Source organism: Taurulus bubalis (assembly GCF_910589615.1).
Source record: "Taurulus bubalis genome assembly, chromosome: 8".
Classification (NCBI taxonomy): Eukaryota; Metazoa; Chordata; class Actinopteri; order Perciformes; family Cottidae; genus Taurulus; species Taurulus bubalis.
Window position 1 is genome coordinate 3,820,366 of NC_136596.1, and position 22,798 is coordinate 3,843,163.

Sequence of the window (22,798 nt, forward strand, 5' to 3'; positions counted from 1 at the left end):
CTCTGTGGAATAACAGCCCTCTGCAGGACATCATTTATTATTTCCAGACAACATTAAAAGCCCCTGTGAGCCGTGGAGCACTGTGGCTCTGGGTAAAGGGCCTTTTCCAGTTCTTTATCCCTGGAGCAGAAGGCAGAGACACGACACATTCCTCCTGTCCTGCTCCATGGCAGGTGAACTCACTAATCTCATTGGCATATGATATATTTATATATATATATAAATATATATATATATATATTTATATATATATATATATATGCTGCAGGAGCTGCAGGCCTGGGCCGTCAGCCTGATTCAACAACAATTGGTGATGCCATTTTGCTTAATCGCAGCTGTCTCATGTGAAAAAAGATGTACTTTACACATGCATTGCATCATACTCTTGCATGTTCCCGTGGCAGGCAGAGATTTCCTTTTTAAAAATGCATCTTTGCCAAGTGGCCGTTACCCTGACTGACCCCCTGAAGGCCCTGTTACAGTAATGTGCAGCAGACTGTGACATGTCTGAACCTGGAACATAATCAAGACCTTTTGTTTCCTCTGAGGGGAGAGAGGGAGGGAGAGAGAGAGGGAGAGAGAGAGAGAGAGAGAGGGGGAGAGAGAAGCCTCATTCCTCATCAGGGCTTCACCATGTCATGTTCAGCAACATGAGGTTTGTGACATTTCATCACAGTTGTTTCCCGGCATGGATCAGTTTCAGGTCAGCACATTTAGCTGCTTAGTGGCCGCTGCTCTCAAACGACAAGGATCACTATTGCACAATATTTATATATAAAACAGTTATTTATATATTCATCTAGATAAAAAATAGAGATAAATATATATAAATAACTGTTTTTTACAACATATTTGACATATATACGTATTGTGGATTATTTTTCTTCTTTACTGTTTTTATTGCTGTTTATTTATATTACTTGTTTTTATTTTATTATGTCTCTCTTGTGTGTCTGTAATCCTGCAATTTCCCCACTGCGGGACTAATAAAGGATTATCTTATTGTATCTTATATATATGTATAAATACATATATAATTCCTGCAGCAGGTAGACATTCCAGATACATATGCACATATATATTATTATTATTATGAATGTATTAATTTAATACAAACACCTTACTATAAGCCCCACATATGTCCCGGACCTTTCAGCCATATTCTGTGGTCTTCATCAGGGGGATAGAGTTAACTTTGCTTTGAAGGAAAACTCCAGAAGAAAAAAGTGGAGCCGCTTCTGTCCAGAACGAAGCAACTGGATCACGTGATGTATCCGGTCACACTCTTTCTTGAAGAAGGTGTAAATGTTCTGCAAAGGAAAACACAAGAAGTGATCCCCCAGCAGAACGTGCGCAGAAGCCACGTGTCCGGTGTGTGTGTGTGTGTGTGTGTGTGTGTGTGTGTGTGTGTGGGGGGGGGGGGGGGTGCTCCGTGAACTTTGTTCCACTAGTAAATGGGCGTGTTTGCTCTCTGCGCTCGAGTCCTCTTGAGTTGTTCTGCTCGAGGAGGAAGGACATGGATTCGAGTCTGACAGGTACGGTGAAGCTGCTGCGGGTCGAACCAACAGAAACGATCCAATCTGGTCGGACCGAGCGGTCCCGGTCCCGGTTCTGTTGTTAGAAGAATGAGTTAGTCTCGGTAGGAATGCACGTGAGAACCGATCGTGTCGCGTCTCCTGTGTGTGTGTGTGTGTGTGTGTGTGTGTGTGTGTGTGTGTGTGTGTCTCTCTCTCTCTCTATGTCTGTCTGTGTGTGTGTGTGTGTGTGTGTGTGTGTGTGTGTGTGTGTGTGTGTGTGTGTGTCTCTCTCTCTCTCTCTATGTCTGTCTGTGTGTGTGTGTGTGTGTGTGTGTGTGTGTCTCTCTCTCTATGTCTGTGTGTGTGTGTGTGTGTGTGTGTGTGTGTGTGTGTGTGTGTGTGTGTGTGTGTGTGTCTCTCTCTCTCTATGTCTGTGTGTGTGTGTGTGTGTGTGTGTCTCTCTCTCTATGTCTGTGTGTGTGTGTGTGTGTGTGTGTGTCTCTGTGTGTGTGTGTGTGTGTGTGTGTCTCTCTCTCTCTCTATGTCTGTCTGTGTGTGTGTGTGTGTCTCTCTCTCTATGTCTGTGTGTGTGTGTGTGTGTGTGTGTGTGTGTGTGTCTCTCTCTCTCTATGTCTGTGTGTGTGTGTGTGTGTGTGTGTGTGTGTGTCTCTCTCTCTATGTGTGTGTGTGTGTGTGTGTGTGTGTCTCTGTGTGTGTGTGTGTGTGTCTGTGTGTCTCTCTATGTGTGTGTGTGTGTGTGTGTGTGTCTCTCTCTCTCTATGTGTGTGTCTCTCTCTATGTCTGTGTGTGTGTGTGTGTGTGTGTGTGTGTGTTTCACATCAACGCAGTGTCATGCGTTGTGTTTAGTCTGCTCCACTCCTCACTGGGCTGGCGGCTGTATATATAATATATATATATATATATATATATATATATATATATATATTAAAAACACACACAACTTCCCCCTCCACCCACAGGGCTGCTCCACTCCTGAGCCACCGGGCTGATCCTCCTCACAGCGGCAGAGATGGAAGACTTCTGGACCCTGGCCCTGTGGGCCCTGGAGACCTGGCTCTGCCTCATCGTGGGCCTCATCATGGTCCCGGCCATGTTCGGCTTCTCGCTGGGCGTCTCCGAGACCTACATGACCATCCTGGTGAAAACCTTAGAGGTACACACTGCTGTCTGTGTGCTGATCCTGGGCCCACATGAACATGAGACATGCCCGTGATTTGTTGTGTGTGTGTGTGTGTGTGTGTGTGTGTCCTCCTCCACAGTGGGCCACTCTGAAGATACAGAAAGTATACGCAGAGGAACGGACGCTCAAAGCCTCTGCCTCTAATGGTGAGTAGAGATCTAAATGTGGAACAAAGTTCTGCAGTGGCTGTCACGACCTTTTTATTGTGAAATATTGAGGGTGCTGCTCCCATGAGACACTTTATGACACGGGGCGTGTTGCAATCCTGTCGTGGAGATTTGAAAGAGTTATTGATTTACCTTTTTGTTTCTGCATACGGATGCAATTCCCTGAATGGTGACAGCCCTGTAAATAAATGCCAAATGATGCCAATGATCGCCTTATTTATACTGCATCTCTCATAACGGGGAATGCAGCTCAAAATGCTTCATATATACTTAAATATAGGCATTAAATAAATATCAAACTAGACTAGAGAACTTTCATGAACGTCACCTTGTTTCCTATCTCACTCTTTATCAGACACACACAAAGACACACACACACACACACACAGACATAGAGAGACACACAGAGACAGACAGACACAGAGAGACACACACACACAGACAGACGTAGAGAGACACACACACACACATAGAGAGACACACAGACACACACAGACATAGAGAGACACACACAGACACACACACACAGAGACATACACACAGACATAGAGAGACACACATAGAGACACACATAGACATAGAGAGACACACACATAGACATAGAGAGACACACACACATAGAGAGACACACAGACACACAAACAGACATAGAGAGACACACACACATAGAGAGACACACAGACACACAAACAGACATAGAGAGACACACACATAGACATAGAGAGACACACACACATAGAGAGACACACAGACACACAAACAGACATAGAGAGACACACACACAGACATAGAGAGAGACACACACAGACACACACACAGAGACATACACACAGACATAGAGAGACACACATAGAGACACACACACACATAGACATAGAGAGACACACACATAGACATAGAGAGACACACACACATAGAGAGACACACAGACACACAAACAGACATAGAGAGACACACACACATAGAGAGACACACAGACACACAAACAGACATAGAGAGACACACACACAGACATAGAGAGAGACACACACACACAGACACACACACACAGAGACATACACACAGACATAGAGAGACACACAGACACACAAACAGACAGAGAGAGACACACATAGACATAGAGAGACACACAGACACACAAACAGACAGAGACACACATAGAGACACAAACAGACATAGAGAGACACAGACACAGACACACAAACAGACAGAGAGACACACAAACAGACAGAGAGAGAGACACACGCACACACAAACAGACAGAGACACACAGACACAGACACACACACACACACACACACACACACACACACACACACATAGAGAGACACACAGACACACACAGAGCTACAGGCACACACACACAGAGACACACACACACATCGAGAGACACACAGACACACACAGAGAGACACACACAGGCACACACACAGAGAAACACACACACACACACACACACACACACACACACACACACACACACACACACACACACACACACACACACACACACACACACACACACACACACACACACACACACACACACACACCTCTGCCAAGTCCAGAGTAAGCCAGTGTTACATTTCTAAACATGGAAGGCGCGATATTGAACGCTAGAGTTTTCCTCCTCCAGGTTTTTTGGACTTTGCCTTCCGAGTGATCGGATGACACGTCGCCCAACACTTAGCTGTGCTGGGATCTGTTCACCGGCGTATCTCATCGGGGATCTGAGTCCGCTTTGTTGTGCCAAGTTGCGTTGCGTTGCGTTGCGTTGCGTTGCGTTGCGTTGCGTTGCGTTGCACATCCTCGTGAGAAACGCGAACTTTGATTTATTTTTCTTTCCGCTCCGTCTTTTCAGCCACTATCTCCAGAGATATGGAGAGGCTGACTTGTCTCCCAGGCTCGTTTGTTGAGATAATGATTCCTATCAGATGATTGCGTTTGACTGTGTGTTTGTGTGTGTGTGTGTGTGTGTCAGGTCTCATCGAGAGGGAAGATGGCTCCATGGAGGAAGAGTGGGAGGAACTCAGACGCAGTCGCCCCAAACCGCCAGTGGGCGGCGACTTCACACTTAGCGACTCCTTCTACTTCACCCGCAGAGGAATTGAGAGCATTGTAGAGGATGAGGTACAGTTGTTGTTGTTTTTCACTGCATGTAAACGGTGATGAGTGGCCCTGTGTTGAGCTACCGTGGATTTAAAATGTCATTTCTAAGTCCAGGTGACGCAGCGGTTCAGCTCAGAGGAGCTGGTGTCGTGGAACTTGCTGACTCGCACCAACGTGGACTTCCAGTACATCAGCCTGAGGCTGACGCTGCTCTACGGCCTCGGCATCGTCGTGAGATACTGCATCCTCGCCCCGCTCAGGTACACACACACACACACACACACACACACACACTGCCTGGAGGTGTGAGGCCCCATGTCAAGGGTCGAGTCAAAGCTCATGCAGGTGGAGGCGTTTTGAGGATGTAGGAGCTGAAGTTAGAGGCCCATTGCAAAATGCAGGAAATCATAAAAATGCCAACTCATCAGTCCTCTATCAGATTAATCAGATTATGATTAATGTATATTTGTGAAGGCAACATTTTTAACCACAGTTGGAGAACTAAAGTCCCACTGAAACCAAATAGTTGAGCGGCGTACAGGCGCAAGAGGGATTTAAATAACATCCCTTGAATTTGATTGGACTGCTAAAAAAAAGTGGGCGGGGTCAGATTGTAGGCACAACCATCTCTCTCTCTCTCTCTCTCACACACACACACACACACACACACGCACATGCACACTTGCCTTGTCTCTAAAAGTTGCAGATTGATGGATGGCTGTATACAAATACATACACATTTTATTTGTCTGTAATTTCTTTTCACAATAACACCTGATCCCTGATCTAAAAAGGCATTTTTAATTAGTAAAAACTTGTATACCTGTTTGATCTGTGTCTGGCTATTCTGTATTTTCTTATTTCTCCATCTCCACTTCCTCCAGGATAACGCTGGTCTGCATCGGCCTCAGCTGGTTGGTCATAGGAACATCTGCAGTGGGATTCCTCCCAAACTGGAGGTGACCACACCCTCTAACCCACCACTAGATCCCTGCTCCACATCTTAACTCTAAAGAAATGGTGTGTTTGTTTTCAGGATGAAGTTCTGGCTCAGCGAATGGGTCCACGTGATGTGCTACCGGATCTGCGCTCGAGGACTCTCCGCCACCATCCGCTACCACAACAGGTAGGTAAGCCCCGCCCACTTTGAACCGGTCCGATCGGGGAACGCCGTCTGATGTCCGCCTGTCTTCCTCCAGGGAAAACAAACCCCAGAAGGGAGGCATCTGCGTGGCCAACCACACCAGCCCCATTGACATAGTGATCCTCTGCAACGACGGCTGCTACGCTATGGTACCTGCACGCCTGTCCTATTGCTTTAGTTGGAACGTTTCCACTTTGGTGGGTCGGTTTCTCTCCTCCGTGCTGCTATAACTCCCCGTGTGCCCGCCAGGTGGGGCAGGTCCACGGAGGCCTGATGGGAGTCCTCCAGAGGGCCATGGTGAGGTCGTGTCCTCACGTCTGGTTCGAGAGATCAGAGATGAAAGATCGCCACCTAGTGAGCAAAAGGTCTGTTCTTCTTTTCTTTCTTTCTCTCCCAAAGTCCAGCACTTCTCTTCAGGCTTGTCGGTGCATCTCTCTCTCTCTCGCCCTCAACCTGTCTCTGTTCCTCTCTCTCTCGCCCTGTCTTTCTCTCTCTCTCTCGCCCTGTCTCTCTCTCTCTCTCTCGCCCTGCGTCTCTCTCTCTCTCTCGCCCTGCGTCTCTCTCTCTCTCTCGCCCTGCGTCTCTCTCTCTCGCCCTGCGTGTCTCTCTCTCTTGCCCTGTTTCTCTCTCTCTCGCCCTGTTTCTCTCTCTCGCCCTGCGTCTCTCTCGCCCTGTTTATCTCTCTCTCTCGCCCTGTGTGTCTCTCTCTCTCTCTCGCCCTGTCTCTCTCTCTCTCGCCCTGCGTCTCTCTCGCCCTGTGTGTCTCTCTCTCTCTCGCCCTGTCTCTCTCTCTCTCGCCCTGTCTCTCTCTCTCGCCCTGTCTCTCTCTCTTTCGCCCTGCGTCTCTCTCGCCCTGTGTGTGTCTCTCTCTCTCGCCCTGTTTATCTCTCTCTCTCTCTCGCCCTGTGTGTGTGTCTCTCTCTCTCGCCCTGTCTCTCTCTCTCTCTCGCCCTGCGTCTCTCTCGCCCTGTGTGTGTGTCTCTCTCTCTCGCCCTGTTTATCTCTCTCTCTCTCTCGCCCTGTGTGTCTCTCTCTCTCGCCCTGTCTCTCTCTCTCTCGCCCTGCGTCTCTCTCGCCCTGTGTGTCTCTCTCTCTCTCGCCCTGTTTATCTCTCTCTCGCCCTGTTTATCTCTCTCTCTCTCTCGCCCTGCGTCTCTCTCGCCCTGTGTGTGTGTCTCTCTCTCTCGCCCTGTTTATCTCTCTCTCGCCCTGTTTATCTCTCTCTCTCTCTCGCCCTGTGTGTCTCTCTCTCTCTCGCCCTGTTTATCTCTCTCTCGCCCTGTTTATCTCTCTCTCGCCCTGTCGCTCTCTCTCTCTCGCCCTGTGTGTCTCTCTCTCTCTCGCCCTGTTTCTCTCTCTCGCCCTGTGTGTCTCTCTCTCTCTCGCCCTGTGTGTCTCTCGCTCTCTCTCGCCCTGTGTGTCTCTCTCGCTCTGTCTCTCTCTCGCCCTGTGTGTCTCTCTCTCTCTCGGCCTGTGTGTCTCTCGCTCTCTCTCGCCCTGTTTATCTCTCTCTCTCTCTCTCTCTCGCCCTGTCGCTCTCTCTCTCTTGCCCTGTGTGTCTCTCTCTCTCTCGCCCTGTCTCTCTCTCTCGCCCTGCGTCTCTCTCGCCCTGTGTGTCTCTCTCTCTCTAGCCCTGCCTCTCTCTCGCCCTGTGTGTCTCTCTCTCTCTCTCGCCCTGTCTCTCTCTCTCTCTCTCGCCCTGTGTGTCTCTCGCTCTCTCTCGCCCTGTGTGTCTCTCTCGCTCTGTCTCTCTCTCGCCCTGTGTGTCTCTCTCTCTCTCGGCCTGTGTGTCTCTCGCTCTCTCTCGCCCTGTTTATCTCTCTCTCTCTCTCTCTCTCTCTCTCTCTCTCTCTCTCTCTCTCTCTCTCTCTCTCTCTCTCTCTCTCTCTCTCTCTCTGGTTGCACTGACACCGGTTGGCATGTGGGGAAAAAAAACAAAACACAGAATGAGAGTTTCCAAAAGAGCGGATACGTTTTCGGAGAGCCGTACGGAGCGGTGACTCACGCGGTTCGGATTCCAGCGTCTCACCGCGTCGCCACGCAGATGTTTGATGTTTGATGTCGTGTCGCCGTGTTCAGGAACACTGGGTTCCATTACCCTCCTTTGTGTGTCTCCAGGTTGACGGATCATGTGAACGACAAGACAAAGCTCCCCATCTTGATATTTCCAGAGGGTAAGAGTGACCACGGAGAGGGGTGAGCGTTACCTCGTTACCTCACCGCGCCGGGGTTTTGGGTGTTTTTGTGTCTTTTGAAGATTAGACGGGTTGTCACTTTAGCCCCCCGTGCCCGGCGGCGGGAACAAGCAGTTTATTTTATGTTTTCCATGTGTGTTTTGGACGGAGCTCACACACGGACTCCGTCCCCTTTTTGAATCCCCGATGTCTGCCGTCCGCAGGAACCTGCGTCAACAACACGTCCGTCATGATGTTCAAAAAGGGGAGTTTTGAAATCGGAGCGACGATCTATCCGGTGGCCATTAAGGTACTGGGGTCCTGTCTCCGGTCCCGTCTGCGTCCCCACGCTCACATGCCCTCCCTGGCCTTTCTGGCTTCTGTGTTTCAAAGCACACTTCCTCACTGCACTCACTAGTTATTCTCTCTCTCTCTTTTTTTTAAATCTCAGTATGACCCAAAGTTTGGAGACGCATTCTGGAACAGTTCCAAGTATAGCATGGTCAGCTACCTGCTGAGGATGATGACCAGCTGGGCCCTGGTCTGCAACGTCTGGTACCTGCCGGCCATGCACCAGCAGGTGTGTACCAACACCCCCACCCTCCACACACACACACACACATACATGCACCGCGGTCGACTGATTGTTGTTGTTGTTGTTGTTCCGAAATGGCAGGAAGGGGAAGATGCTGTCCAGTTTGCCAACAGGGTGAAGTCTGCCATCGCTCACCAGGGAGGGCTGGTGGATCTACAGTGGTAAGACTCGACCTGTTTCTTTGTTCTGGAGCATTGCTCTTCCCTTTCTAGAGCTTATGGAGGTCAGTCCAGTCCAGGTCAGGGCTTAAAGGGACACTTCACCCCCAAGATAAAAACGTTTCCTCTTACCTATCAAAAACATCAAATCAATCTAGATTGTTTTGGTAAGATGACGGCCGTAAGGATGTCTGCACTTTCATATATCAGATAATTCATGTGAAATGAGCTTTTCAAATGTATTTTTATTTTGGGTGCACCACAAGCCGAGTCCCATAAAGTCCCATTATATTGGAGAGAAGGCCGATATCTCCAAAACTAGGCGACTCCCAACAAAACAATCTAGATTGATAAATAGCACGACAGGTAAGAGGAAAAATGTGTTTTTGACTTTGGGGTGGAACTATCCCTTTAATCTGTGCCTAAGAATTGTGTTTTAACATGCGTTAGTGTACCGTCATATCACAGCTGGTGGGTACAAATATATTTCACCCCCTCTACTGAGCGATTGTTATATAAAACTGTAAATCATAGCTTGTTTTATGAAGAAAAAAACAAACCCAAAACTGCTGTATTTGGATGTATTGAACACCATAAGTAATATACAAGTGAAACATATGGTTTGGTACATGGACAAATTCAAATGTGCCCTAATGCAAATTTTGGAGACCTGCTTCACTTTATCAAAGTCAACCTTTACAGAGAGAATATTCACATATTGAGCTATGATTTGGGTTAGAGAATGTTCACATATTGAGCTATGATTTGGGTTAGAGAATGTTCACATATTGAGCTATGATTTGGGTTAGAGAATGTTCACATATTGAGCTATGATTTGGGTTAGAGTTGGACCTTACAGCTGCATCATTTCAAAGAAATACTCATCCTGAAAGTGATTTTTTTTTATTTATTTTTTTATAAGCCTTTTAATTTTTTTTGTGTGTGTCATCTTCATTTACTCTTAACCAGTAACAAGTAATATACACTGATATTTGCACATCTGAACAACAATCTCACATGTGTACCTTTTTATTATAACACCAACATTATTCAAATAGCCCTAGTGGTTGCAGAGATACACCCTTTTTAGTTTGGGGATGACATTTTCAAGGAAAGGGCTGAACAATAGGTTGGTTTTAAAAACTAAGTTATAAATTCCCCAAATGGCTTTTTCATAAGGTTTTCAAAAATAATTACAACATCCACAAGCGACCCTTTTTAAGTGATAATAAATAGTCATGAAAAATGAAAAAACACCACTTTTTTTTATAATTTTTCGCATGAGCTAACACACGGTTGCCTCCTGCAGGGATGGAGGCCTGAAGAGAGCGAAGGTGAAGGAGTCGTTTAAAGAGGAGCAGCAGAAGCAGTACAGCAGCATGGTGGTGGGAGACGAGAGCAGCAGCAGTGACTGAGCCGGGACCCCCGCCCCGCCCCGGCCTGTGGAGGACACGGCCCGCCTCCTGGTTGTGTTTTCGCTAGCTGGGCCTGATGCCGCCAAGTGGACTTTTAAAACCCCCACTGTGAAACCTCAGGTACCGCCAAAAGAGAGGGGAGAAGAGTGCAATATTGAACGTCACGAGGAGCTGAGTGTTAATGCTGCTGAAGAAACCGTAGCCGCGGTTGCGATTTAGAAAACCTGGGACGAGCCACTCAGAAAAACTGGATTCCCGAACGCCTCACGGGCCGGTCGACTTCATTCGTGTGAAAATTCATTTTTGTTTACAACTTCTCGCATGTGATCATGCAGAAAAGAACCTGGACGTATTTTGCTGTTGTGCTGTTTTCTTCTTCTTCTTCTTCTTCTTCTTCTTCTCATCTAAAATGACATTATATAATGCAGATACTGAGATAATCAGGATTTTTAGCATTCAAATATTGTTTTTTTAACGCTTCAGATCTTGCAGTGTTGTACTGTAACACAATAACACTGAGACCCCACATGACAGTTTCCACTGTTTGAACAATCTTTTGTTGTTGAATTTCACACTGTAGAGGGGGGGGGGGGGGGGGGGGGGGTTGTTCTTCAAAAAAGGAGCTTCTTGCACAGTTTTTTCAACATGACATGGACACATGAGACACGAGGGTTTGGCACTTAATTAATACACGAGAACGCTAAATGTGCAAGAGAATTCATTAAATGTCCACACGAGACGTGGCGGCCTCAAAAGAGGACGCACAGCCGAGACTTTTTGGATCTCTCTCCACTGAGCGGTTCTCCTGAATTGTGATCCTCCGTGCTGCCGTCTTCCTGTGGGCTTCCCTTGTTGGCTCCTAGAAGCAAATTAAAGATGGATTTAAACCCATATACCGTAAAAGTCGGGTTACAAGCCGCTCCTACCTCTGGTGGGCGTCCCCGCTGTAGCAAGCTAGCTGCTAGCTCCCCGCTGCTGCTAGCTCCCCGCTGCTGCTAGCTCCCCGCTGCTGCTAGCTCCCCGCTGCTGCTAGCTCCCCGCTGCTACTGCCCTTCTGCCCGAGTCGGGTGTCGAGCCGGGGCTGGTCCCGCTACCTTCGGTGGTTGTCGGGGAGCTAGTGGAGAGCTAGCGGAGAGCTAACGGGGACACTGACCGACGGTAGTAGCGGCTTGTAACCTGACTTTTACGGGTATAAAAAAAAAAGAATACAAATGTAACTGTCAGCGTCCTCACCCTCACTCTCCTCTTTCGGCCCTGTCTTTTCCCGGATGCCCTGCGTAACAAAACAAACGCCACTTCAATCACACATCGTGTGTCACGGCCCTCTGAACCCAACGTGACGGCGGTACTCACCTGCAACAAGGCGCTTTTGAGTTTCTTTCTCCTTTGGAGTTCCTCGTATCTGCATCCATGACGGTACGTTTAAGGAATATTTCTGAGCCTGATTTGTGCCTCTCGTGTGTGTGTGTGTGTGTGTGTGTGTGTGTGTGTGTGTGTGTGTGTGTGTGTGTCGGGTTGCGGTCCGTTGGGGCCGTCAGTGTTTTAATGAACACTCTTTGCAATAAAAGTCAATGAAGCTGCTCTGTGGCAAATTCTTCTGTGTTTGAACCTCTATGAGTACAATGCTGCTGCTTTAATGAGTTTGTTTGGTTTTCCTCACTTATGCGTAGCTTTAAAGGAACGCTATGCAGGATTTAGGGGGATGTATTGGCAGAAATTGAATATAATACGCATAAAAATGCTTTTTATCAGGGTATAATCACCTGGCATTAAGAATTTGTTGTGTTGTTGTTGGCTTAGAATGAGATCTATCTCGTGAAGATGTAAACTCATCATTCTCATCTAATGGAAACCTAAAATCTCATTTATTTGTGCATATTATTCTATTTTTGCTGCTGAATCCCCCTGTATCCTACACACATGTATCCTCCTGTCTACAAATGGTGCATGCCTTGTGTCGTCCTGTGTCCATGTGTTGATGTTCCTCATCCCGCCCGCTAGGTTTTGAAAAGGTAACACAACCCCCGTCACACTGCCTTCCACCCACCGTTGCAGATAGGAGTCACAGTTCCTGTTGGCGGCGGGTTTGGTCTTCCATGACGTGCCGGGATCCGTCCCCCTGTGCACCCGGCCTTCAGCTCCAGAAGCAATGGGCATTTCTGCTGGAAGAAGCCAAAGGGGAAGTGTCAATTATTCGGCTGCAACTCCTGCTGAAAGCGCAGCTTGCCTTGCAGTATTTTCCACTCACTCCTAGTCCCCTTTGTTGTTGACTGGGAGTTTGTTGTTGTATCCATGGCAACAGTGTGGGCAAAGAATGGAACATTGATGACGCCTCTTTGGACGCAACGGGACTGCATGGCTTCTTCTTTACGTTACTTTACTGTGAAATATTTATCACTGTGAAGTCTTCTTTGTTCGTGAGCGTTCATGCTTCAGTTTATCCACTTGGTCACCAAAAGGTTTCATCATGGTTGTCGTCATTTTATCGATGAATGGAGGAAAACAATTTAAAATAACTAAAAAAAACACTTATTCATAAGCTTACGCAAAATATTTGATTCACCTATTAAATTCTCTCCTGTCTTTAAATTACTTTGAATGTAATTGTGTATGGTGTGTAGATATGTTTCTGACTCCAGTTACATATTTTCTGAATTATTTGATTTATTTATTCATTTTTGAAATAATCAAAAATAGGACACACATTCACATTTTCCGCCTCTTGGATCACAGCAATGATAATCCAATGTTAGTCTTATTTCATACCCAGTGTTTTATTATTTGTAATCAACAAAGTGCTCCTTTTGATTCTCAGTAGCAAACAAACAAATGAAACCACTTCTGACGGCAACAGAACTTCAGCATTTATAACCTTTAACAACAGAAATTTAATGAATGAGATATTCTAACATTACTCCATCAATCCTCCATGCTTCACAACGATAACCGGCCCGTTTTAAGGAACTGGCTCTGCAGGTTTGGGTGACCTGTGTGACCCCGGCTGCGGTCCTCGTTAGGATTCTTCCTTCTCGTCTCCGTGCGTGATGGTGTAGCAGAGGGACTTGTAGTCGATGTTGCCGGTCGGGTCGATGGGAGCGAGAGCGAAGGCCTGTTCCACCTGCAGGTTTATGAAGCGGTGAGAACGACGGTCTCGGAGAACAGTTTGAGAGTCACAGTAAAGGTAGAAAACACAAACCTCCTCTGCTGTGAATTTATCAGCCTGGTTCATCAGCAACCGCTTAAACCTGGATAAACATGGAAAAAAGATGTTATGGATAATATGGAAAATATGAATATATGAGCAACCTGGAAAATAATGACTAAAATGTGTCTTACTCGTCCTTGTTGACAAAGCCCGTCCCGTTGGGGTCAAACAGTTTGAAGGCAGCAAGGATGGTGTCTTCAGGGTCCGTGCCTGGGGGGACAAAAGCATCGTAAAAGAATCTTCTAAATGTATGTGTATATATATATATATATATATATATATATATATATATATATATATATATATATATATATATATATATATCAGGGTTCTTACGGTCATGGAAAACCTGGAAAAGTCATGAAATTTTAAAATGGTTATTTCCAGGCCTGGAAAAGTCCTTGAAAAAAAAAATTCATTCATTCAAGTCATGTAAATGTGTTATATTCATGTGTTCATGCCGTTCATTTACGCTGAGTTTGAAATAATGAATATGCTTTTAAAAGACAGACGCTCAAAATATAAGCAGGCATACATACAGGCATCTATATAAATGTTTATTCTTTTAATCAAACTATTGTCTCATTCATTTGAGTCATTTAAGGTTTACTGTATGCTTTGTATTCTCATTGTTAGTTTAAATACTACATTTACTCACTTTTTACTGTTTACACCCAGATAACACGAAATGTTTGGTCATGGAAATTTGGTTTAAAGTCATGGAAAAGTCATGTAAATCCATTGGTCAAATGTGTAAGAACCCTGATATATATATGTTATTATTGTTGTAATTTTTTTTAATGAAAGATTTTTTTGATTATCAGTAAAAAAAATAATATTAAAAAGGCCTCACCGTTGAGTTTCTCCCCAAAAAGAGAGAGGAACACGGTGAAGTTGATGGGACCCTTCCCTTCTTGCAGCATCTCTTCCAGCTCCTCATCGTTGACATTCAGCTTCCCTGGTACACAAACACACACAGTAAACCTATTTATATTTTATATTTGTATAAATATATATATATACATGCAAAGATAAAGAGATTCAGATTAAGAACATACCCAGCTGCCCATAGGTCTCCTTCAGGTCCTGTTTTTTGATGACACCGTCTCTGTCTTGGTCAATGCATCCAAAAGCCTGCGAGATAAAGTACAAAAATAACAATTCAAATAAAATATGAAACTTTTTTCATTTGAATGTCAAGTGGTAGGCTGATGATCATTCATGAAAATGACCTGGCTTTTCTTCCTTCAGCGAGGGTGTGAATCATAAATGTACAATGTCCTCTTTACAATCGGTGCATCAGAATTTTAATTTGTGCATTTCCAAAATAACTTCTCTATTTCCTATATTGTTATAAAAGTAAGGATTTGTTGCAACAATCTTTTACATGGTGTCTTGCCATGTAAAAGCCATGTACTCTTAAAACTGAAGAATGGAAAATGTATTCTATGAAAAGCTGAATGACGCTTTTAACTCAAAGCTCTCCTACATGTTTTATTCCTCCTGCATGAAATCACCTGTGCATGTTGTTTATACGGCCGCTCCATGTCCAACTAAAGGCATTCAATTGCTTGAATATTTCCATTTCCCCTTTTTCTTTCCCTTGCAAGGATTTATAATTCAAAAATCACAAATCCCCCCCGAGAAAGTGGAGCTGTGTGAAGGCGGCTCTGTACCTCCTTGAACTCCTGTATCTGGGACTGCTCAAACATGGAGAAGACGTTGGAGCAAGACTTCTGTCCTCCCCTCTGTCGCTTATTGGAGGCCTTCTTACTCGCCTGAGAAGAGGAACACAAACACATTAAGTTTACACGCCGATTAGTTTTCTGGTCTGCAGAATTATACTGAACAACTATACAAACGTGTTCTTACAATGATTATTTTTGTCTTTTTAAGTCATCAGTAACTGAAAGTATGAGCGCCTTACCATGTCTGAAGGATCGTATGTGGACTCCCAGCAGAGGTGTGATGCCGGGGTGGGTTTTATGAACGGCTCTCTTATCTCCTCCCTTCCTATAATAGCCTGTGGTGGGCAGCACAGTCCCTTACATGGCCAGCGCTGCTCTGCGTGTCACTGAAGGTGATAAGACGTGAAGCAGCCCGGATTCCTCTGGGCTGGGAAACAGAGATAGGAAGAGCGGTCACTCAACCAAATAAAGTTTACTCCTCAGAGGTCAAATCTGGCTTTGTGTGCAACTTTAATGTAAGCAGTGGCAGGCCGAATGAAGGGCAGTGGCTTTTATTTTATTTTAAAAGGCACCAGCATGCAGAAGGTTTTCCAGCATTTAGGGCATTCTATTCGGCACTGTATCATGTTTTCTCCATTTACGGGCCACCCATTGCTGCTCTGCGCTTTGTTTCTCCACCGGACGGGTACCTTAGAGGGCACTTATTCATGTTTTCTCCTCTGGAAATGAACACCAGAGGGCACCTTATTATGTTTTATCTATAGGAGCATTCGATAATGCATTTCATCATGGCAAAAGGAGACTTTTTCTCCACCGAAATTGCACCTCAGAAGGCATCTTTTTATGCTTTATCTACCACAGGGGCGTCCAAGAGGGCACGGGGGAACTTTAGAGTCCACCAATGAATGTATATTCTATGTGCACTATTATTAGGACTTAAGTAACAACATTGTAATGCTACATCTCCCTTCAAATACCTGTTTTTCCCATAAAATTATATGATATCTCCCAAGGTCTTCTTTCCTCTCCGATTTAAAAAAACAAAACAAAAAACTGATGTTTGAGAATATCGCTGCTGGTGTATTGAAATAGTGAAGAAAAAATATGTCAAAAAAACAAAATAACAATACATTTAAAGTATAATAGTTTAGTTTAATTATGCAATTGTATTTACAGTAAAGCCTCTAAGGCACATTTCATCATGTCATCATGCCCATATGGAAAACCTACAACCTAACACACACAGAGTGGTAAACAAAACATGTAAATATACAATAGCAAGGGAATAACTCACTACACGACAAAGCAATGAATCTGATTTAGTCCCAGTTAACAGCAGCCTATAAAAAAAAAAAAAAAAAAAAGAATCCTTGTGTTGTTTGCACGGGTATCATAATATATCATCAATAATACTTTCGTAATAATACAGTTAGGGTCATACCCAAACACGAAATTGCGACACGTTGGTCTAATGCTACTAAAATACAGTTGCTTTCCTGTCCGTACATCTTCCAGCTGCGAGTGTCCGCATCCCTTCGGAGCCCGAAAGAGGCCCGAGCCGCCGGCTGTGGGCGACGCGTGTCGTCAGAGTTCTCGGGTCAGAGTTCTCGGGTCAGAGTTCTCGGGTCAGAGTTCTCGGGCTTGCTTCACCGCTGTCCCAGCGCACACGGCTCCCTTTCTTTCTTTCTTTCTTTCTTTCTTTCTTTTATTTATCTTTACTGTGTCAGCATGCTGGTGGCCATCTTGCAGGCCACCGCTGAGATGAGAGCGGCGCCGCGGCCGCTCCCTTCCTCCGACTGGATGAAGGTGATCTCGCAGTGAGGCGTGAGGTCCCTGACCATTTTGTGGAACCTGTCACGGAAACTGCGATGGAGGGGAAAACACACGCGTTTAATAAACAAGCATTCACAAGCGATCTCATCACATTGGCTTGGTGCTTAAGAAAACTAAGGTGTCCATAAGTTCCTCACCATGGGTGCAGCTTGTAGACGGATCCGTCGATCCCCACCGTGATCTTCAGGTCCTCCTGGCTGCGCCGCTCCCGCATCAGGTTGATGACGGCGGCGAGCCCCGCGCCGCACATGTGAGCGGAGCGCGTGGACACGCTCTCGCAGACCAGACGCACGATGTCGCAGTCCAGCTCCGAGGGCAGGACGCCCAGCGAGGACAGGATGTTGTAGATTTTTTTTCTGTCCCCAGTGTCACTGATAGACAATAATGAATACATAAAAAATATAGAGAGATAGAGATAGAGAGAGCAGTACCGTAAAAGTCGGGTTACAAGCCGCTACTACCTTCAGTGGGTGACCCCACTAGCTCCCCGCTGTAGCAAGCTAGCGCTACTGCTAGCTCTGCGCTAGCTCCCGCTAGTTCCCCGACAACCACCGAAGGTAGCGGGACCAGCGGGCAGAGGGACACGGGCAGTAGTAGCAGCAGCGCTAGCTAGCAGCAGCAGCGCTAGCTAGCAGCAGCACCAGCGCTAGCAGCAGCAGCACTAGCTAGCAGCAGCAGTGCCAGCACTAGCTAGCAGCAGCAGTGCCAGCACTAGCTAGCAGCAGCGCTAGCTTGCTACAGCGGGGACACCCACCGAAGGTAGTAGCAGCCTGTAACCCGACTTTTACGGTAGTTTCTAGTTCCACTACATGGTCACGATGCATGGATATTATATGTATTATAGAAATACCACGCTTCATTGTTCAAATGTTAAATCAAGTTCTACAACTACTGCAGTAACCGTAACATCCAAATTGCGTCCCCATGTTCCCCATCCACACTGTTATACAGGCTAATCTCATCAGATTATATTTGTTTTGTTATAGTAATGTGATAATGGTCTTAATCCTTTTCACCATCAATCCTCTTTTGTCTGATTTGTGTGTGTGTGTGTGTGTGTGTGTTATGCAATAATGATGGGAAAGAGTGTTGAGACACACACACACATATATACATATCATATGTGTGTATACCAACTCTCCTCACCTCTCCATCTGTGAGACGTGGCGGGTCTCGAAGCTGCCACGTGTCTTCAGCAGCTCGGAGGCCTCGCCGTTAAACAGCAGGTCCTCGTTCACCAGCTTTATCAGAACGAGCCGGACCAGCTCGCCCATGTACTTCCCGCTGATCAGCTTCTCGTACCTGAGGCAGGACGAGAGCCCCCAAAAAAGAGAGAGAGAGAGAGACGGTAATTTAAAACAAACATTGATAGGAATTGACTCAAGAGGCGGATGTCGTGCACGTCACGAAACACGGCAGCGAACAGCTGCCTCTCGAAAAGGAGGACGGCGACGTCGGCGCCTAAGAGGCTGGATGAGGCCGGGCGAGGCAGTCGTCTGCGTAAAAGGGGCTGCCAGTGCAAAAAAGGTAAACAGCCATTAGGCCGACGGGCACTGTGGCAAGTGGCGGAGAGGGGTCATTAATCTGACCCCCCCCCACCCGGGCGCGCTGCCTGACTACTGACGTATGAGGGCTCTGGCCATTTACACCTGCCGGAAAAACAGCCGGGAGCTTAGCAACTCCACAGAGGCCTCTGGTGGAAGTCAGGTGAGTATTGCCACGGAAAGGTGATTAATTCAGGAGAACAATAAGAGGACGAGGAAGGGTATGTATGTGTGTGTGCGTGAGTGTGCTCTTTAAACTGCAGTCTCGCTCCGAGCATCGGACACTCGAGTGCGCACGTGCCGGATGAAGTTAAAGGACATGCGTAGGTCGCCGCAGCTTCCCCTCGTGCGGCTTTCGGACTGCGTGTTTTGACCTGAATGAACTCACAGCTGCTGCCCGGGGTTAATCGAGGTCTCGTCCACCACTCTGTCGTACTCCAGCCGGAACTCCTCCAGCTCCCCGTTGTTGCCGAACGCGCCCCACTCGGTGTTCACGCACATGCGGCCCTCCTCCCCTTCCACCAGCTCCACGGTCCTCATCTCCTCCATGTAGCACGCGTTGCATCCCGTGCCTGGGAACAACAAAAACAGATCTTTTTTTTGGGGAAAAAGAACAATATGTCGTCTGCAAAGAAAGCGCACCTCATATCAGGATGGGCTTCGAACTGCTCACCGACAATCATCCCGACCTCGCAGCTGCGGTCCTCGTAGTAGCAGGAAATCATGGTGGCCACTGTGTCGTTCACCATGGCGACCACGTCCATCTCGAAGTCCTGGAACGGCCAAATCGCACCCCGGCCGTGTTAAAAATCAGCCGTTTCTGAAAGAGAGAGTTCTCGCGTTCAGCCCACTTACCCCTCGTCTCTTGATGGCGTCTCGGAGCAAACCCACCACGTTGTTCCCCTCCGCCCCGGAGGCCTTGAAGCCTTTGGTCCAGTTCAGCAGGATGCCCTGTGGAGAGAGGGAGGGGGGAAAAGAAAGAAACACACTTTAAAAAACGTCTTGACCAATCTCAGTTTCGTTTCGAGGCATGTCTCTATTCCAACTATACCTTGAATAAAGAAAGTAGCACTTAAATCACACTTACTTATAGCACTTTGTAGCTTGGCCTTCTTGAAGAAATTGTACTTTCTATGGTTGAATGCACTTATTGTAAGTCGCTTTGGATAAACGCGTCAGCTAAATGTAATGTAACCTCCGATGCACAGCAGGACGTCCTACCTTGTCGATGTCCTCGTGGCGTACAGGAAAGGAGAAGGTGAAACCCAGAGGGAGCTTCTTGTGCTTGATGTGATGCTTGTCCAAGAAGTCGGACATGCACTCTGCTATGTAGTCAAATAGCTGCAGAGAGAGAGACATGAAGAGGATATCGGATGTGGAGAAACTGCACCATAATAGGAGCTTATTTCTTTCTGAGAGAGCGTTTACGAGTCAGATCCTCGAGGTCTCTGAAGAGGTTTAGTTTGGAGTCTGACCATTTGGGCAGTGCCCGTCATGGCATCCTCGGGAATGGAGTACATCTGGTTCTTGGTCTCCACCTTCCAGCTCCTCTCCTCGTCCTCACCCACCTTCACGAGCATCACGCGGAAGTTGGTCCCCCCCAGGTCCAGAGCCAGGAAATCCCCCACCTCTGTCAAAACACACACTACATCTGAACGTGCACGTACTGGCTTTACCTGCGCAGGTGATAATCATTAGGAGCATTATATCTGGGTGACTTTACCGAAGATACCAAAACAAATAAATCAAAAAGGGATCATCTCATGATGGGGTATCTACCTGATCCCTCGGGGGTGGAGCAGACGTACGTCGGGAGCATTTTCACGCTGGCCTCTTCGTGCGTCTCCAGACGCAGCCCTCTGTCCATCTCGCGCTGCATCCTCTTCATCACTTCTTTGAGCTCTTCCTTCTTCAGCCGGAACTCTGACAGGATCTGCTCCGCCTGCGGCGCCGAGAGGCAAGGAGAAAGCGGGTCAGAACAGAAAAGTCCCACGGTTGGGGATGACCAAAGAAATGCACCGGATCCACGCTTACAAAGCTCGCTTATTATGAGAAGATAATTGAGGTTTCAAAAACAGGGGCGGGGATCAGTTACAGCAACAAAAAGGAGTCGGGAAAAGGAAAAAAGAAGAGAAATAATCATTGCTTTATGATACAAAACTACCAAATGAAGGTTGTCTGAGTTCCCAAGCAAATCTGAACATCTCACACAATCAAGCTCTTCGGTCACAAGTTCCTTTTCTGGAACAAGGCAACACCGGACGGCTTAAACCCACCGCGAAGTCAGTCTTACCATGAGGATCTTATCGACCGCCGGGCCGTAGCTGCAGGGCATCTTCACCATCTGGACGGCGCTGACACACGGCATGGTTTAGCTAAATGAGCCTCTGCAAGTGTGTGTGTGTGTGTGCGTCTGTGTGTGTGTGTGTGCGTCTGGTGTTTCTAGGCGTGCGGTGAGTGTGTGTCCGCCCACGCGAGTGTGTGCAGAGTCAGTGAGGTGTGAGTAGCGCTGAATGGGAGCCTCGGCTGCTTTTTATGCTAAGGTGAAGTGGGGCCGGCCCACCTGCCCCAAATAAAAAAATAAAAACTCACACCCCATCTGGCCACCCCCCCCTTGTGACCTTTGTCGATACATCTTAGTAACTTAGAGAGCTGCTGACCTACTTTATCACAATGAATCCTGTTCTGAACTTTATCATTGTGGCAATTTGAAGAGTTTTACAAATAATAATAATTAAAGCGGCTGCAGAATATTCCAAACCTTGTTTTTATGTACATGTTTTGAGTCCTCTGCCTTATTGTGCTTGTCTTGAATTCAGTTTGATGGCTGCTATAGAGGTTTTTCTTGTTTTAAGGTTACATGAACAGAAACAACAACAAAAAACGTCAAAATAAATCATAATGTCACAATTATCTGTGTTATTTCTCAGTGTGAAGAACGGAATAGGGTATACAGTCTATCTCAGAAGGCCTTTTAACGTGGCAACACAGAGCTATGATTTAGTTCTCGTGACCTTTGGCCCAGAGCTCAGCCGACTGAGCCTCGACTCATCTGAACGTGAACCCAGTGATCTGAACTCCTCGATCTTGTCACGGAGAAGAGCGACATCCGATGTCACCGGGTTTGCTCAATGGGGCCTGAGAGGGTTACGCATTTATGTCCGTTAGAATTAGTAACATATCTAACGACCCTCCAAAACAAACAAAAACAGCGCTTATAGTGGTTTATAAGCTCTGACCTCTGGCTGCGAGGTTACCCAGAACCCTGATAGCTAGGAAACCCAAGTCAGTCACACTGACCTCAACACACACGCTTATGTCAAAATAATAACCCAGTGCTGCTCATAATGTATGCTCTAGTCAAGCATGTAATACATTTAATTACATCTTAAGTCACTTTAAATTTGGGAAAAAGCATTTTTGAGATTACATTTTTTTAATTTTTTTTCATCATCTGGTTATTTCATTTAAGCTTCATGAAAAATATTGAAACAGAAGCCGCCATGTCTTGGATCAACAAATATCTTGAGTAGTTGAGTATTTAATGGGTAAATATTAGTTTGAATTCTTGACTATCAACCTATTAAGTATGTATTTATCAAATTAACTGCTAATAGAGAAAGAGAGGAGAGAGAGAGAGATATGATGGATGGATGGAAAATAGATGGATGAACAGACAGCCAAAAAGACAGGTGGACAGATGGACATAAAGATGGAGAGAAAAACAGACAGACAGATGGATAAAAAGATGGAAGGATAGACAGCCCGACACACAGATAGACAAACACAGACAGACGGAAACAGACAAGCAAACCTTTTTTCCGTTTACCTTATCCATCGTATGACGACGAGGATTAAGTCCCGAGTGTCCTGCCGACCATCAGTGCTCCACAGTGGAGATCCCCTCGTTCCTCTGGAGTTCCGGAGATGTTCTGGTGTACTTTACTCGCGAATCGCAAAGAAAATGTTGTCCTTTTATGGGAAAGTTATGATATCCCCAACAGGTCTGATCTACATAAAGTCTCGAGCACGTTTACATAACGGCAGT

The 22,798-nt window shown here is 46.3% G+C and overlaps 3 protein-coding genes across 4 annotated transcripts; 1 reads left to right on the forward strand and 2 right to left on the reverse strand.

The window, feature by feature from the left end:
* Positions 1-2,547: 2,547 nt before the first annotated feature.
* Positions 2,548-11,047, forward strand: agpat9l (1-acylglycerol-3-phosphate O-acyltransferase 9, like; the record flags this gene model as incomplete). Of its 2 annotated transcripts, XM_079222158.1 has the most annotated exons (13): positions 2,548-2,691; positions 2,798-2,864; positions 4,867-5,015; positions 5,109-5,254; positions 5,879-5,953; positions 6,031-6,120; positions 6,194-6,287; positions 6,388-6,503; positions 8,257-8,312; positions 8,537-8,622; positions 8,764-8,892; positions 8,989-9,068; positions 10,375-11,047. In XM_079222158.1, the coding sequence occupies 13 exons, from the start codon at positions 2,548-2,550 to the stop codon at positions 10,478-10,480; spliced, it is 1,338 nt and encodes a 445-aa protein (XP_079078284.1). In that variant the 3' UTR covers positions 10,481-11,047. The 2 variants fall into 2 exon arrangements, with proteins under 2 accessions (XP_079078284.1, XP_079078283.1); XM_079222157.1 differs by having other exon boundaries at positions 8,764-9,068.
* Positions 11,048-13,493: 2,446 nt separating this feature from the next.
* On the reverse strand, positions 13,494-15,487 carry myl7 (myosin, light chain 7, regulatory; the record flags this gene model as incomplete). The annotated part of the gene is made up of 5 exons (XM_079222273.1): positions 13,494-13,725; positions 13,817-13,895; positions 14,539-14,643; positions 14,744-14,819; positions 15,362-15,487. The coding sequence occupies 5 exons, from the start codon at positions 15,485-15,487 to the stop codon at positions 13,494-13,496; spliced, it is 618 nt and encodes a 205-aa protein (XP_079078399.1).
* A 1,601-nt stretch (positions 15,488-17,088) lies between these two features.
* Positions 17,089-21,118, reverse strand: gck (glucokinase (hexokinase 4); the record flags this gene model as incomplete). The annotated part of the gene is made up of 10 exons (XM_079222539.1): positions 17,089-17,236; positions 17,344-17,577; positions 18,353-18,508; positions 19,139-19,322; positions 19,424-19,523; positions 19,606-19,701; positions 19,972-20,091; positions 20,226-20,380; positions 20,530-20,692; positions 21,044-21,118. 10 exons carry the CDS (start codon positions 21,116-21,118, stop codon positions 17,089-17,091), a joined length of 1,431 nt encoding a protein of 476 aa, XP_079078665.1.
* Positions 21,119-22,798: the final 1,680 nt, after the last annotated feature.